Below are 17,436 nucleotides of genomic sequence, written 5' to 3'. Positions count from 1 at the left end.
TATAAGTTATGTTCCATATTGACTCCCTTGGTTATAAATTCCAAAGTGTCATGTGCTAAAACATTTATAATCCTTATATTTATTCAGAGATGAATTTCAATAAAATGTAATAGCAACTGTTGTCCCTCTGGAACTTTCTCTCCTAGGATCACACTTTTTCCTAATAGTCAAAAGCTGACATCTGGTTGGAGGAAAGGAGGAAGGGCAGGAGGAGATGAATGTTTTCATATCATCAAGTTTTGCTGATTGTGGAAGATAGTAAGGGACTGATCTTACCAGTTTATAATACAATTTTCATTTTATTTTAAACATTTTGCATGATATAAAAATATTGATCACAGTGAGCTTTACCAATTGTTATTGCTATAAAAATGAATGCAGAAACAATATTTTTAGTGGAAATAAATTATATAGTCATTTTTTTTTTTTTTTTAATCACAAGAGAAAAACCTCAGCTCTGGTCATTGGCAGAAAAACCAGTCATTAAAAGAGGTCTTTTGCAGACGAGCTCCAGTCCGTTTCTGTAAAGTTATCCACACGGGTCAGCAAACGCTGACTTCTGTCTTCGTCTCCATGGCCCCACAAAGGTCTCTCTGTTCACAGACAGTTCTAATGTGGCAACACAGTTTTCCAAGAGAGAAAACTGACAAACTGGAAAATAGTACAGTCTTAGTTCATATGTGGTCTTTTCCAGTATGAAGGGACACAGCGACATACTTCTTCACTAAATAGAAGTCCTTGGTCACAATGCTTCGGTCGATTTGCACACGGTCTTCTGTAACAACTAGGAAAATGAGGAACACGTTTTTGTTAAAGGCCAAAGCAATGAGTTCATTACACTACAAATGCAGTTGTTTCCCTAAATTTAAAACAAGAACAAAGTTACTCATTTTATCATAAAATTATTCTTAGGTTTATGTCTTATTGAAGTTAGTGCTGAGAATTACAAAATTTAGGAGGAATGGAAAAGCCTAAAAGCAGTCTTGCTGATAGAACAGATGGGAGACTTGAGATGACGTGAGCTTTAGTTCTTTTGAAGTGCTCTCTGCTTCGAGGATGAAAGGAACATAAAACAGAAAATGTGAAAGTGAGTGTGCAAGGTCTACCGATGTGGTGTAAGCATAGCATCAAGGTCTGCCGATGTGGTGTGAGCGTAGCAGCATGGCAGAGTCCGCAAGCGTCTGGGACTTGCATGGAACCCAGACCTGCATGGAACCCAGACCTGCATGGAAGTCCAGCCATGCTGGCAGGATGCGGTCCTCCGCGGGGGGCCCCGCCCCCACCCCGTCCCTCTGCTGGGCAGGCAGGTGGCTGAGCCTGGGTGGTCCCCTCTTCCTCTCCACCTGGGCTGCAGGTGAGAAGAAGGTGGGCTGGGGGGCGGTGGGAGAGAGAGTGCGGGCTCTGGGAACCCCTCTCTTTGTACCCTAGACTTCCAGCTTCCAGCAGTGGTGAAAGGACATGATCAAACAGCCCCGTCGCTTCCGCAAGCAGGAGCTGTCTTTGAAGCAGCTGTGGGAGCGTGGGCGTGTCTGGTGCGAGAAGGGCTGGGTGTCCAGGGAGCCACGCAGGGTGACCCGGCAGGGAGATCAAAAGTGCACGGCAGACAAACTGCCGATGTGAGTCTGAAGTTTCATTTCTTGTGCTCTAGTAGAAAAGAAGGTGTATCTAGTTAAAATGTTACTGAGTTGTTTTGTTTTTTTTTAACTTCTAAGTACAGATGCATTATTAGAAGGCTTCTGGTATTCTTTTACTAAAAAGATGCAATTCTTAATCATCAGTGAAAGTTGCTGATTTAAGGCAGTGGACAAAAAAATACATAATCTGCTCCCTGCCCCACTTCTGGAATATTAAGAGAAAATGAGTGTACATATTTTTAAAATATTAAATTACCTTTTTTGTTTCAATATGTAAACCTGCAAGTATATCCTTAGAAAAATGAACACAGGAAGAGTTTCAGTAAATAGAAAGTCTTCATGAAGCAATGTATACTATTAGGAGAAATACAAAGATCAAAATCTTTTCTCTTAATATAAGAATTCTATAGAAAAATATGATGGCTGGTTAGTCTTATGTAAGCAAAAAATCAGGTATCTCATGGATGACGGCTTTTTCTTTCATTATTGCTTCAGAGTACCTTATAGAGATCCTTTTGTTTCCTTTTTTAGAAAATATATATAAATATATATATATATATATATATGGATTTTACTTATTTATTTGACAGAGAGAGAAGACACAGTAAACGAGGGAACACAAACAAGGGGAGTGGTAGAGAGAGAAGCAGGCTTTCTGCTGTGCAGAGAGCCTGATGCAGGGCTCGATCCCAGGACCCTGGGGTCACGACCTGAGCCAAAGGCAGAGGCTTAACCAACTGAGCCACTCAGGTGCCCCTCCTTTTTGGAGTATTTTGAGCAACAACTGTATTCCAATTTTTCTTGCATATCCCTACTGTAACTACCAGAAGGATATTTCGAAAATGCAGAGTACTATATCGATACTAAATCTTACCAAAGATTATTAAATCAATTTGTATACTGAACCCTTCTGAGTGAACCTAGATTCAGGGAAGTTCCCTTATGCAATGGCTAACATGTTAGTATGGATGGGTCATTAGAGATAGAAATTGAAATAGGAGCACAAAACTCATGAGGGCTAAAAAGATGAACATGATGAACATTGTGAACATTAATGAAGGTACCAAACTGTAAATAAAGTCTCAAGTCCTGTGAGTGGTCCTGTGAGTGGCATCTCTAAAGACTGAGCTTGGAAGAAGAGAGCCCGGTGGAGGTGATGAGCCACAGACCGTCTGAAAACTGGGAGGACAGCCAGAGAAGGAAAACCTATGTCTGCCAAAACAAAGAGGGGGGCTTCAAGAAAAGGAACAGAAAAGACAGGTTACACAAAGACCAACTTGCCCACCGGATTTGGCTGTGGAGTCTACTAACCCTTGACTAGCACGTTAGCCTGGCATTCTAGGGCCTAATCTCGGTCACAGCTGGTTGGACAAACGAGAGAAGAAAGGGGGGAATGCAAAGGCTGAGTGCCCGGGTCCTGGAGCGACTCTGAAGAGGACAAAGCTTCACTGCCAAAGTGTGTTCAGCACCATGGTAAGATGCTAATAAAACAGAAGTATAGGAACTCTCATCAAGTAAGGAGAAAGAGAAGTAGTTAAAGATGTCAAACGTATGGGAGAGAGAAGGCCTGGCTGGTGGAGCTGTGCTGAAGGAAATGCCCAAATCACAGAGCCCGCCCAAACAGCCCACCTCGCAGTCCGATTAAAGAGGAAGTCGTTCAGGGAGTAACACTGGAAGTGTTTGAGGCCAGCAGTCTCATTTTGTTGGTGAAGAAGGGGGCAGAATCGACATTTCAGGAATGTGTCTTGAGTAATCTTTACAATTACAATTTATTTCTCTAATTCCACTAAATACTTAAATGTTTTTCTAAATACAATTCTACATTTAGTGGCACTCTTCTATCCTCTGTAAATTTTCATAAAATTTTCTGCACTTGGAACAGCTGTCCTATATTACGATGGCATCATAAGTTTTGGTGGAGGCAGGGATGCCATGTTTGGATATTCTGGAAATCCTCCTCAAGCGACTGTCTTGTGCATCTGTCTCCCAGCCCATGTGAGCACCACTGCCTCAAACTCAGCCTCTGGGATGAGCAGTAGGAGTGCATTCTGGGCTTGGATCTGGTTTTGGTTCCCAGGGCTCCTTTCAGGAGCAAACACAGTCTCAAGGAAATTTCGGTGAGAAAATAACAGAAGTCATCTTCCAGAACTGATGGGTCTCATTCTAAAAAGCCTCCGCCATTTTGGTTGAGGAAACTGTCCTCAGTAAGAGAAAGGAACATACTTTATGAAGATTTCTTACCTGCATGTTTGATGTTGAAATTTCTTTCCTTTCAAGAGGCATTTCTGTGAATTTTCTGTACATTCACAGGCACATTTTCCGGGGTTTAGGGGTTGATGTCTTGGGCAGGTTCTTCTGCATACGCACTGGCATGTGGTTTCGTCAAATTCCCTGTTGGCCCCACAGGAGCTGGGTAAAAGTTTGTTTTTACAGACACACTGGCACGAGTTTCTGTCTAGTTCTTTGTGGGGTCCACAGCTGGAAGGCTGGAGCCCCCCTTTGCAGACACACTGACATGTTTCTTCGTCGAGCTCCTTGTTGGGTCCACAGATGTCATGGAATCCATCTGCAGAGTCTAGACAAAGACAGTCAGACATCTTCAGTACACCTTACTGGTGTGAAACAATTAAAAGCACTGAAAAGCGTCTCTATGTTTTTCATTAAAGGGTGTGCACAAACATGAGTCTGTCCCTTTACAAGGAAGTTCAAAACAATAGCAATGTCTAGTAGACAGCATCCTCTCTGGTAGTCTCTTATTCCAGAGCATAATCATCAGAATATTGTACATGTGGTTTTAATACTAAAATGTTAACCAAAATAGAGGCACTTGGCATTTTGTCTTTAAAGTATCATTCTGCTTAAAATAAATAAATAAAAAAATATGATTCTGCTTACCATCTCCAGAATTTGAGGAAAAAATAAAATCTTGCTGAGCCAGGCATCTGCAGAGGTGATTATTCCAGAAGTAGTTTGTGGGGCAAGTCTTGTTTGCAGCTTGGCACCTTGGGGAGAGACAGAGGAGTTAGCAGTCTAACTGGTGCACGGAAGGCCTCCTCTCTTTTCTTCCCTGTGTATTACAAAGCCGGTACACGCCTGTGAAAAAGCTTTAAAGGGATGCAAGGATATCTGAAATGAAATGTGGAAGTTCCCTCTCCCGAGTGTCTCCCTCCCCCACATATGTGGCCAAGTTCTAATCCCAGAGGTGACCACTTAGTGGTATGGTCTAGATCACTACACACTTTGATCTTGTTAAGGCAGGTACATTTATTTGTATAATCACATGGTGGTTTAGTTGGTGCAAAAAACCGGGATAAGCCTCTTCTATTACTCCGAAGTTTCCTTCTTCCACTAAACAATATATTGTGGATATCTTCGTAGTTCTTTGCAGGATGTCCTTCTTGTTAGTGGTACATAGCCCTCCATGAAATGAATGAGGAGTAATGTCCCGTTGGTCACTGTTGAAACTGCTTCCAGTCTGTGGCTCTTCTAAACAAGTCTACAGGAAACCTCTTTGTACTTTACCTTTCCTGACTTATTTCTGAACCAGAGATATCTATGACTATGAAGGGTCTACTGATCCAAAATTTCCACTCGACACTGTACCAGAAGGGCATCAAAGCCCATGCTTGATGTTACTGCTGCTCTAGTTTTCTCTCCCTTCCTCTCTCCTCTTACATTCTCTTTATCTGTTTTAGTAAAAGTTATGAACATATGGGCTTCCATCCAATACACCAAGTATTCCTCTGCTCCAGCCATCCGACTGCTGGCGCTGGTATGAAACGAGCCTTGTGGAGGACAGCCTTCTCTGTCCCCTGGGATGAGCAGCTGTCGCAAGCCTCATCTTGCCCATTGTCTCCTCTACACCTAGAATCAGCCGTTCCTCCAAGAAGCCCTTGTTCCTTGTCGGGAAATGCCACTTGGGATTAGGTTTGCTCAGTGCCAACAGCTTACATGACTACTTAACCTTTCCAGGGCGCAGAGCTACAAAACGCACGTATATCCCACAGAAGGTCTTCCTAGTTGATGTTTGCCCACTAGAATTCTGGGCTCTTAATATCCTTACAGAGTATCTATACACCTCTTACTACCTTATTTTTCAACTGATGTTGCTGCAGGGGAAATAATTGTATCTTTCACACTCAGTATCGTGAACAGTATGTGAGGGAAGAGTGCTGAGTTAAGCGTCAGGTTGGTAGAACAGAACAGTCACGTGTAGACCTCTTGAGAAAAGTTCCAGAGTTACTGTGTGATGACGCCATGCCATGCCTTTAGAAGCCCACGTGATGCCTTGCATAGCACCCCGAAGGGCTTTTTGAACCGTGTAAGCACATCTACAGTTGGTAACCACTTTTCCCTTGACAACTGCCCCTGAGGATTTATGGACTTTCTCCCACTCGGCAGTCTCTACAGCAGCTCTCAGACCCAGAGAGTCTCTACTTATCCCGCTCAGTGGGAGAATTTGCCTAAAACGCACACCTCTCCACACAACCATGAGTCGCAATGACTGTCTCCCCCTTATCCCTCTTCCCTTGTAACATTCTTCAAGGACCATGTCTTCAGTCTGATGAAGACCATCTATTATGGAAAGTTTTCTTGATTTTATAACAAGTTTTTGAATGCTGTGTGTTATTTGCTGTCCCATATCATAAGCTAATAATTTCTCACTGAGCATGCAAATAATCCAAGTAGTCACACATAAAGTAGCCATGTGTTAACAAGCATAGAAATTGTTGGATGATCAAAGAAACAGTGTTTGAGCTTTTTAGATCCTATCACGGTAGTATGTTACTTTTCTACAGGTATTGTGTTTAAGCTCCTTATAGGAAATGAGTTATGTTTGGGGTTTAATTCTTCCCATTTAAGACAATACAAATTTGTTTGGAATGTATATTTTTGAAAATAGGCTATTGAACTGTACATAGTTAAGGAGGAAAAAAAAAAAACCCCAGTCATAGGGCGATTTCCAAATGTAATTTAACATTACTGGGTTTTAAACTTACTTCTTGATGTCATACTAATAACTTCCATTAAAATTTTTGTTCCTAACAATCTTTATATTTGCTTAAGTATATATTAGGTATGCCTATATATAATAGTAAGATATTTGCCTCCTGCATATATCATATGCTTTTTTCTTTATAATTTTATTTTTTGAAAATTTATGTGATTTCAGTTAAAATTATGAGAAAATATACATTCAGAGGAGTTCATTCTGATCCATGTCCTCAGCAGGCTGATCCTTTTTGCATTTTTTTGTTTATGTTTTCAGTGTTTCTTTTTATAAATAAAAGAAAATATGTATATATGTATATATCTTTCCCATTCTGTTATCCCAAAGATAGCCTCCCTTACATGCTCTTCTAAACCTTGTTTTTCCAGTTAGCTGTGTGCCTTGGGGAACATTATACCTCCCTAATAATTTTATGTATTCCCAAGAGCAAGTCTTTACTTACCACATATTTTGGTCATTACTGTTTTCTTGGTGAATCATTAATGTGCATAGTTCCACAAAAAATTTAGACAGTACTTATCAATTCTCCAAAACCAGTTATCATTTTTTTTCATTTACCTCCTATCCAAAGCTTTAGTCCCTTCCATCAGATAAGATGCTGTTAGGTTTAGTTATATAATAGTAATGCACTCAATCCCGGCCCAATGCAACTCAGACCACTCTTTGTAAATGAAGGTAGATCTGTTTGGGCTGTGTTGCAAGGTTGACACACACATGATTTAAGTGACACACTCCCTTGCTGTAATCAGGAGGGCACGGGCCTATGGTGGCTGCAGAAGGGCGAGATCATTTTGCCAATATGTGATTTCTTCTGCCATAACCTCAGCCAGTGTTCTTCCAGTTGTTACTTGTAACCCATCAGTGGATCACGAAATCAACGATAAGGGTTGGGAAATGCATTCATAAACTCAAAGGATGACATGTAATAAAAACTGCTAGAATGCATGTGATATGGAACGCTTTCTGCAGTGACAGTTCAGTTCTCTTTGTGCATATGTTTTTGTTATACGCACATATAAACAGGCATGTATATGTCCTCACACATATAACCTCCCCGTCCCACATGTGGTGTATGTCTGTCTGTGTGTATGGTAGCAATGTCCAGTGTGTCTGCTTCTTAGTTACAGTTGTTGAAGTTGATAAGCATATCTAAGCTACTTATTTTCATGGGAAAAAGTGTTAAGAATGATCTCAATCTCTAGCCTAAGTGAGACTGGTCCATCCTGAGGTCTTTAACTGCAGGAGAACATGCTAATGTCTCTGTACTCAAGTGAAAGTCGGTTTACAAAATTGTTCAGCCTAAAGGGGTAGGAAAATCATGTCCTTTTTCTCATGTTGTGAGGGAAAAGAAAGAGTTCTGTAACATCTCACATCCTTAAAAAGATAAATCCAAAAATATGGACTTTGTGTAGAAACAGATGAACGAATGCATTTCTGAAAATGTCCTACAAAATAACAAGGTATCTAGTGCCTAGTTTTACAGCATTCAGTAATCCCCTAGGATCTGGCTACACTAGCTCTTTTGGTTTTGCACATGCACGCTGAATAAAAATATGGCCTTCAGAATAACAATTTCAGTTGTTATACCTGACATGTTTTTGTCAACATGAACTTTATATTATGGACTAATTATGCTTTGTTCAAGGTGAACCAAATATTTTAATTTCTAAGATTCTTAAAACTTAAATTTCTAGAAAAACATCACTGTAAAAGCTTTGCCAAAAGAAACTATTACTTATCAACGTTAACATTTTAATGCTGAAATTTGAAGTCTTGCTAGCTAGATGCCATTTAATGAAGGATACAGATATTTACATAGGATGCATTTTCATAATTACTAAATAAGCTTCCCTACTCTAAAAGTGAAAGGCAAGTTCTTAGCATAAATCTTCTCATGCAAAAAAAAAGACATTTCCAGAACAGTATCTTAGAATGAAAGAAAATGTTTCTAATGTGGATAGAAGGTAGCACAATTTACTTTATCTCCTCCATATTTTCATCTCCAAAGCATTTTTATCCTATTGAAATTTTTCTTCAAGTTCCAAATATTAGTGTGAACATATTAAGACTTTCAAAGAAATTATTTTTGTATACCGTCTTTATAAAATACTGATCCAAAGACGCATTTTGTCTGCAAAGCCATTGCCTATGCAATTATTTGTAAAGTAGATCTGTGTTGAGAATCACATGTAAATAAAGTTTCCTACTTTGCCTTTCCCATCCCTCCCCAGGAAACACAACCACAATCCTGTTTATAATACTTACGAAGGAAAAATATGCTTTTCTAAGAATTATTTCATTACCTCATTCAACTGGTTAGGTAACTGTCGCTAGTTAGAACTAGAGGATAAAAATGTAAGGGCATATGGTTCAAGAACGATGGGTTTAATGATTAAAATGATTCTTATCTCACCATTTACCTTTTGAAATTTTGAAAGACTAGTATGTTCCGTGTGATTAAACACTACACACTGGGTAAGAGTTGTTAGCTTCTGTGCTCTGGACACTGTAGCAGGCTGTTTTGTCCATCGTGCTGTTTGGGTTCTTTCATCATCTCTATACTTTGGCACTAGAGTTTTTACATGCTTGGAAATTCTCTGACTCCCCTAATCCATATTTAAGGAACGCAGACACACTCCTACATTTTGTTTGGCATTAGTAAGCAGTGAGTTGAATGTAATATAGTTTGTAATGTATTTCTCAGTGGAAAAAACCCTCTTCATCTGGATTTGTTTAACTACTTTTGATCCACTTTACTAAATATCTCTTAAAATATTTCATAGATCATTCAAAATGAATGTCAACATTAACTGAATACAAATTCAACTCATAGCACTCAATGGCTTTTTAAAAATGCAAATTCTTCCTGTGGACATGAACAGTGCTATTAATCGAATGCTCTCATTGGCATCTCTTTTCATAAGGTGTCTCCACAGTCACCCAGCTGATTAAAATTCTGCTGATCATTGGTATCTGTAGTACACAGTCCTGTTCCTCAAATAGCTAGCCTGCCTTAAGTCTCCCTAAATGTGGAATGTGATCAGTGATACGAGTCTGAAAGCCTGTACCGTGAGCGCTCATACATCCCTTCTAAGCATCTTCATATCATTCAATGATCTATCCAGTAAGATGATCTATATTGCATTAAGAAAACCTATACAGGGGCAGGATGGGGGAGGCAGACTCTGACCATGTTAATAATGTCGATAAATATCCGAGTGCATTTTTGATTCCCTAAGTGCCGACTGTTGATGTCATCTGAACTTTCACCCACTGTGATTAACAATCACTCAAACCTGTAATTATATTTTGAAAGAATATCCATCCAGACCCTCTGGCCCAAGACACTTGTCAGAACAGCAGCTGGAAGGGCAATGTTTTCTTTCATTATTAGAGCCACAGAGCCCTAGGTAAAATACTTCAACAGTTTTTTTTCCCAAGGACTTTGAATTGCTGTGTTCATCTTGAGTTCCTCATGTATGGCCCTTGAATACACTTGACTCTCTAAGGCAAGGTGTTAGGGGAATCTGGGGAAGGAGGGTAAGAGGTATATGGGAATTCTTTGTACTTTTTGCTGATTTTTTTTCTATAAGCTGAAAACTGCTTTAAAAGTTCTATCAAAAATACTTAGGAAATGACTGGTAGATTTGGTCTAACGTAGACATTTCTTAAAAATCATTATCAGTGCATTTTAGTTGAACTTGACATTATGTTGACAAACTCTTTGATCTAATAGTTCCCACCTCTGGGTGACAGTGCAGTCACAGCCTCAGAGCAGAGGATACACTGCTGGAATATTCTCAGCCACAGACCTTTTGCTTAATTTCTACCAGTCGGCAAGTCACAGGAATGCTGCGCTTCCAACTGTTCTCTCTTAGAAGGCAGAAACTAGAGGGTCCAAGGGAAGGAATACTGGACAGCACAGTTAGATTGCTTTTAGAAAAAAATACCCTCCAGGGTCTGGAGACTCTTACTTGAGCTCCATGGGTGAATTCATATCAATAGGTGCTCATTTGAAGGCATTAGATAATATTTAGATAATAATGAACTTTGTTAAAAAGAAAAAAAGGATGAACAGACATGAAAATAAAAGTTCAAAAATAATTTTATAGTATCACAGGGGTTTTCAACCTAGAAAGGGGGTATTTTCAGGGCAGAATACAGATGCATGTTTTAAAGTACTGGAAAAGTATTTATTTCTGATCAATCAGCACAAGACTATGTTGCAGTTTAACTGGCAGATATGTTACCTTTGCATTTTTGCTCTGATGCAGTTTATTAAATGTATCACGCTATTCTATCTCTATTTTTGGTGAAGCAACAACATATCTTAAAAGAAAAGAAGAACATTAAAATAAGAAGAAACCCTCATGGATATTCAAGCTTCTAAGCATTCGGACTGAGGATCTGTTACAGATTAACAAAGACACTGAGCACTCAAGTTCTACTTCAAAGGTTGCCAGGGACATAAATCTACTGTGTTCCTTGGAGGAGAGAAGACTTCTCACACAAATGAAATTTTCCTTAATAAGCCCGAATAACTCAAACTTCTTAGAAGCAAATATGTTTTAGTTGGTGTCTTGGTAAGCAATGTTGACATTTTCGTAAAAGAAATGAAAACCAGTAAACAAATAAAAACAAAGGAGCCTTCAGGCTAGGTTTTTCCATGTTCTCATCTTTTTTCACCCCTTCTTTTCCTCTCTCACCACACCAGGCCTCTCCCCCAGAGACTGATGTAACCTCTTTATCAGGTTGAAATCACCCATGGTTTTTATTTATTATCATTAAAAAAAATTCAAGGTACCCTGGCTCTGCTGAGCACAGTCTTGTCATTCCTCTACCAAAAAACTCCCCACGCTACGCCAATCCCTCTACAGAAAAGGTGAAACTCCTCAGGCTGATGCTTCCGGAGCACAGGCTTAGCGCTGCCTTTTTAATTTAGTCTCCTCTGGCCTTCACCGATTAACACCCAAATAAATTATTCTCTATCCATTGTCCCCAGAAGGTGCTATTTCCTTGAGGAACCCTATGGGACATTGTCAGTGAGAACCAACTGACTAATATATTTGCCCCTGGGTAAAACTCACTTCAAGGCACTTGGATATCAAATGTGACATATCTCTTCCTAATAAGTAGCATAGTGCCTCCCCTATAGTAGGTATCACAGAATAAGCATGAACATTCACTCACTCATTCATTCATACAATGGAATATCATACATGTATGGAATGAACAAGCCAGGCCTATAGACCTCAAAATGATGATTACATGTCTAACACATACCATTGAGAGAAAAAAGTAATGTCACCATTTTAACATAAATATTTTAAACAAAGCTGTACTATACATTATTTTTTCCTACGTTAATACATCCATATGCCATAAAAATGGAAGAGCATGAATGAGAATACAATTTCCAGGCAGTGGTTACCTCTGGGAACAGAGGATGCAGAATGGTGACTGGGGCTTTGGGTTGTATCTTAAGTGAATATGACAAAATGCTTGTTGAATTTCAAGTCAACATATGGAAGAATATATCCATATGCAACAACATGGAAGGATAGATCATTTTGTGAGTTTTTTTTTTTCTTGTCCTTTAGTATTTATTTGGAGATTTCTTTTGAAATTTAAAAAAGTTAAAAATGCAGTAATGACTGGATTCCCAGAGGAATGGATTGGCTCCAAATTTAGTCTGAATCTCTGGTTTGCTCCTCTCAGTCGGGTGATGGTGGGGAAAATGACTTAATCCCTCTGATTCGGTTTCTCATATAATAATTGAGAATTTCACCTTCAGAATTCACCCTCTTGTTTCCTCTGCCTCTTTCTCAAGACTGTTGTGCAACGTGGGATATCAATAAATAAACACATTATCTCCACTTTTTGTCCTTCGGATAATGGAGTCAGTCCTGGTCATTCTTGACTTCGACCTAATTCTTGATCATCCCACCACTTTTTTCTTTGAATTACTGGTTTTTGCAATCTCCTTTGGATTTCATAATAAACCATTACTAGTCTTAATTTTTCTGGCTGTTCTTAAGTCTCCGGCGCAGAGCACTGTTTCTCCCAGTTTCTTAAGTAGCGATCATCCCCAGTGTCCACTGCTGCTTCTCTTTTAATGGTCTCTATTTACCTTGTGGGTTCATCTCTTCCAGTGTGCGACCAGCTTCATGCCGGTAGCTACCGAAGAAGTGTGCCCACCTTGGGGCAGCTCCAGATCCCAATGCCTATGGAATATTTCACTTTGATTTCTTACAGACACCACAGACACCAATATGTATATTCAAACCAAATTCCCTGTTTCCATTCCATTCTCCCCGTGAACACGCGTTCCGTCTTTGTATCATCCGTGCACTTTCATCCTTAACTTCTGCCTCCGTGTTCTCCCACACACGCGGCCCCCAAGTGCTGGGCTTTCTGAAAAATGTCTTTCCACCTCTTTTTTCTCCATCCCCATTTCTACCACCGTGGGTCTCACCCTTATTATTTCTGTATCAGATTATTTCATGAGCTGCTTCCATTTTTCCATCTCCTGTTTTGCTCTTCCAACCCACCTACACAGGTTTCAGGATGTTCTTTCTAGAATATACAATGTAAACATGACAGGTCCGACATGTATCTTCTAATGGCTCTTGAGAGACTTGAAGAAAAAGTCCATCCTTGGCATGGCGGGTGCAATCCTGTGGACTTCTGCAGACCCAGGCTGGTCCTCTCCATCTCCAGCGTGATGGCAGGCATGCGTCCTACATACACACTTCCTCTGCCACACTAACTACAGTCCCTTGTTTGCACATCTGACTCGCTTATGGGATTTCTCTAGAGGAGCAATCCTGTCTACTGTTCTCTACAGCCTGGCATAGTAGCTGCACCACACAGACACACAGTGACTGTTTGATGAATAACTCAATAAAGCACAGCATTGTGTTTCATGTACTTACTATACTAGATGCAGTTGTGTTTATATTCTGGCACATGAGCTGTTTTAGCTAAGGAAGTATACTATCCATTGTTTTAATATCCCACATCTCTTAGGATGGTGTGGCACACATGTCAGACTCAACATAAATGTCTCATGAATGAATGAATACTACTTTTACCAACGAACAAAATCTAGGGCATCCCTTCTTAATCACAAATGACTCCCTCCATAGAAAGAAACCTTCCATGTAAGGGGTCATGGGACTCCACGGTGTTCAAGCTGATGGAAAATATAAGAGGAAACAATTGGAAGGGAAGAGAATAATCTGTGAGTACGTCAATATGAGTATTGCTATCTAACCTCTTCTCAATATAATCTCTTCCACCTCTGGAATTTGATTATTTTGGCTCTGCTGACATTGAGCCTTGAAAAGTTTTCTTCTTTCTTTCTTTTTTTTTGATAAATATAGAAATTCTATAAGATATTGGGGAGAACATGGGTTTAAGAGCTATAAGACTTGAATTTTTATTTTTTTTCTAGCACTTTTCTTAGCTGTTAGGTTTGTATATGCTGATTAACATTTCCAGTGCTCAATTTTCTCATCTGTAAAATGTCTGTAAAAATAGCAGCCAACATTTACTGAATGCTCACTGTCAGGCATTAGGCCCTGTGCTAACGCTGAGCAGGGATTACTGATGATGAACATCGCTGCGTCCCAGTGTGTGAGGTGTTGTCCTCCTCATTCTCATTATTGCTCTTATTCTGTTACATCATCACACAGTACCAGATGGGTATGTAATAGAGCATAGTGTCATTGGATAGGTTGGTCACGAGGATTAGGTTATGAAGTTTACACTGCATTATTAATAACACTTTGATTTACGTTTTGTTTTGTAGCTGAGGGAAATGAGTAGCAAAAGGTTTCTAGAAGTTAGTGAAACCCCAAGCAGAAAATGAATTTCCTAACCAGGAAGCTGTGGGCAGGGTGCACACCCTTCGTCCCCGTGCTCTGGGGCGTGAATCACTGGTGTGGCCTCCTTGTGGGGCTTGTATGAATATGATGTGGGCAGATGCTTGTGCAGAGTGATGTCTAGTGAGCTACTACTGCTACTACTAATCCAGCTAGAACACGGGTCCTACCTCCTTGACTGTCAGTGCTATGAGGCCAGGAGCAGGCAGGCTCATGCTTGTCCTCTCTCTACTACCTTGCAGCGTTCTTGGCCCATTTTAGAGACTCAATTATTTTATGAATCACTTATTTTATGAATGATTCATTTAGTGATTGAATTATATTCCTTCACAAATAATGTGAAACAAAATGGTGCACTACTTATTTAATCCCCTAATAATGGGCATATGACGCCATGAGAAAGGAATGCCTCGTTTTCATCGTGCTGGTGGCTCCTGAGAGCACGTGGTTGGGGAAGAGCTGTGGCCACGGCTGGGAAATTTCAAACTCCATATGAAGGAGGGTGGGGAGGCTCTCTCCGCTGAGGAATCATGAGAATCTTAAGAGGTTTGACTTAATTACCTTAAAGATTTTAAGCAAGCTACCATTTTAAACCTAAATGAATTTGAAATCTATAGTTAGTAAAAGGATCTGTTTCTCTTGCCTTGTCAAAAATCAAATTTTTTTACAAATAATTTGCATAGGATAAAATGCTATTTTAAATTCACCCCCCCAAATTTATGCACCCATGTAACTATTATCACAATCAACATACAGAACATTTTCTACTACCGCACATGTTCCCTTTGTCCCTTCCAGTCAATCCCTACCACCTGTATCTTCAGGCGACTACTGAAATGCTTTCTCTCCATCTAGATTATATTTGTCTTTTCTAGAGTTCTTATAAATTGAGTCATATAACGTGTTTTTTAGTTCAGCTTGTGTTACTCAGCTTAATGTTCTGAGATCCGTTCATGTCGTGCATATTAACAGTTCGTTCTGCTTATATCACTCAGTAATGCTCCACTGTACGGACACAGTGCAGTTTGCTTACACACTCCTCTTTGACGGCCATTTGGGTTGCTGATTTGTTGGCTAACGAAGCTTATGTGAACATTGGTGTGCAAGTTATTGTGTGGAAATATGTTTTTATTTATCTTGGGCAAATACCTAGAAGGCAATTTATGGATTATATTTGTAAGTGTATCTTCAAGTTCATAAGACTCTACCAAGATGTTTTTGCAAAGTGGTTATACCATTTCACATGTCATTCAGTGATACGTGAGCATCCGACATCCTCTCCAGCACTTGGTTTTGTCATTTCTTAATTTTGGCCATTGTGGCAGCCATTCCTATTAATTTTTAACAAATGGTTTTATAACATAGTTATATATTCATTTTATATAAATTGCCATTATAGTAGTTTTAATTAAATTGTGGGTCAAAATTCATATTGAGTAGAGACCAACATTCAAAGAAAGAGAAATAGAAGAGAAGAGAAATTATCTAAGTGCATCACAGTAAGGCAGACATTCACAATGGAGGCAATGTCACTGTAAGGGAGTAAAAACTGGGTATTGAGGAGGAGGAATCTGGAATCTTGCATTGATTTTTGGCTCTCCAAAACCCAATAAAAACTTCTGAATCAGTATTTAATTTTTATTGGGTTTTATGGGCTGTCATGTGAGCAGCACTGGCCCTGAAGATATGCAAAGAGTATGCAAGATAAGGGCTTTAAAATTATCCTGAAGGGGCGCCTGAGTGGCTCAGTCACTTAAGCTTCTGCCTTCAGCTCAGGTCTGATTCCAGGGTTCTAGGATGGAGCCTTGCATGGGGGGGGGTGAGGGGGGGGTTCCTGCTCAGCGGGGAGTGCTCAGTGGGGAGTCTGTTTCTTCCTGGGTCCCGCCCCCTTCTCATTCCCTTTCTCTCTTAAATAAATAAATAAAATATTTTGAACAAATAAAATTATAGTGAAGAGAGGGCTGTCACTGAAGTACTTTCTCTGGACCAAGTGCTCAGTATCAAAATCATTGAGTGACACTGTTTCATGAGTCTGTTAGCCATCTGTATGTCTTCTTTGGAGAAGTGTTTGTTTATGTCTTCTGCCCATAATAATAATAAAATCACAGAGTGACAGGTGCTTGTGTGTGCCTGGTGGCTGCCCGGCAGCTGCTGCTTGTACTCTGTCTCTGATGTTTTGGTAGTGACGTGAGCTTTGGAAATTTAGTAGAAAGAATTTACATTTTATTACTTAATTCCACAGAATTTATTCAAGTCGTAGTATATCACAGGCTGAGAAGAAAGAAGGGGTGACACTGGGTGTCAGCAGCTACAGAAGTGACAAGTTGTTTTCGCATAGGAAGCAAAATTACATTCTCTAGAAAATCTGAAACTATTTAAAAGAAATTATTTAAAAACTTATCTTCCTTTTCTTGGAAAAATAACTGTTATGTTTTCCTTAAAAAATGTTTGTACTATTTGTTATTTATATCAATTGGTACTTTCCCAAGGAATTTCATACATTACTACTAAATAAGTTAGCTTAAATGTTTCTCAGCAGAAATTGTAGTTCTAAAATTATGTTCAATGTTAACAGCTTTTCAATTTCTTTTTTTAAAAAGATATTTGAGAGTGAGCACAAGAAGGGGGAGGGTTAGCGGGAGAAGCAGACTCCCAGCTGAGCAGGGAACCTGACATGGGACTAGATCCCCAGACTCAGGATCATGACCTGAGCCGAAGGCAGATGCATAACAACCAGGTGCCCCACAGCTTTTACATTTTCAGTTTAACTTTTAACTATAAATTTTTTTTGTCACTTTTAAGCCTATGTTACATTACCTTTTTTATGTATAAAGCCCAAATATACACATGACACTTACAGAGATATGAATAGGTCTATGGTATTACAATTTTATGAGTGAGGCGA

General features: G+C 39.5%; 1 protein-coding gene across 1 annotated transcript in view; it reads right to left on the bottom strand.

Annotated features, from left to right (window-relative positions):
* Nucleotides 1–279: 279 nt before the first annotated feature.
* Nucleotides 280–17,436, bottom strand: part of VEGFC (vascular endothelial growth factor C) — a 101,422-nt gene continuing 84,265 nt past the window's right edge. Inside the window, exons 5-7 of the mRNA XM_032329416.1 lie at nucleotides 4,530–4,636; nucleotides 3,876–4,209; nucleotides 280–784 (exon numbers count right to left, since the gene is read on the bottom strand). Coding sequence (XP_032185307.1) covers nucleotides 670–784; nucleotides 3,876–4,209; nucleotides 4,530–4,636 — 556 coding nt within the window. The 3' untranslated portion in view covers nucleotides 280–669. The remainder of the gene's footprint in view (nucleotides 785–3,875; nucleotides 4,210–4,529; nucleotides 4,637–17,436) is intronic.

Source organism: Mustela erminea, chromosome 21 (genome assembly GCF_009829155.1).
Source record: "Mustela erminea isolate mMusErm1 chromosome 21, mMusErm1.Pri, whole genome shotgun sequence".
NCBI classification, from domain to species: Eukaryota; Metazoa; Chordata; class Mammalia; order Carnivora; family Mustelidae; genus Mustela; species Mustela erminea.
Note: the sequence above shows the minus strand (reverse complement) of the source record. Positions and strands in the feature narration are given on the sequence as shown.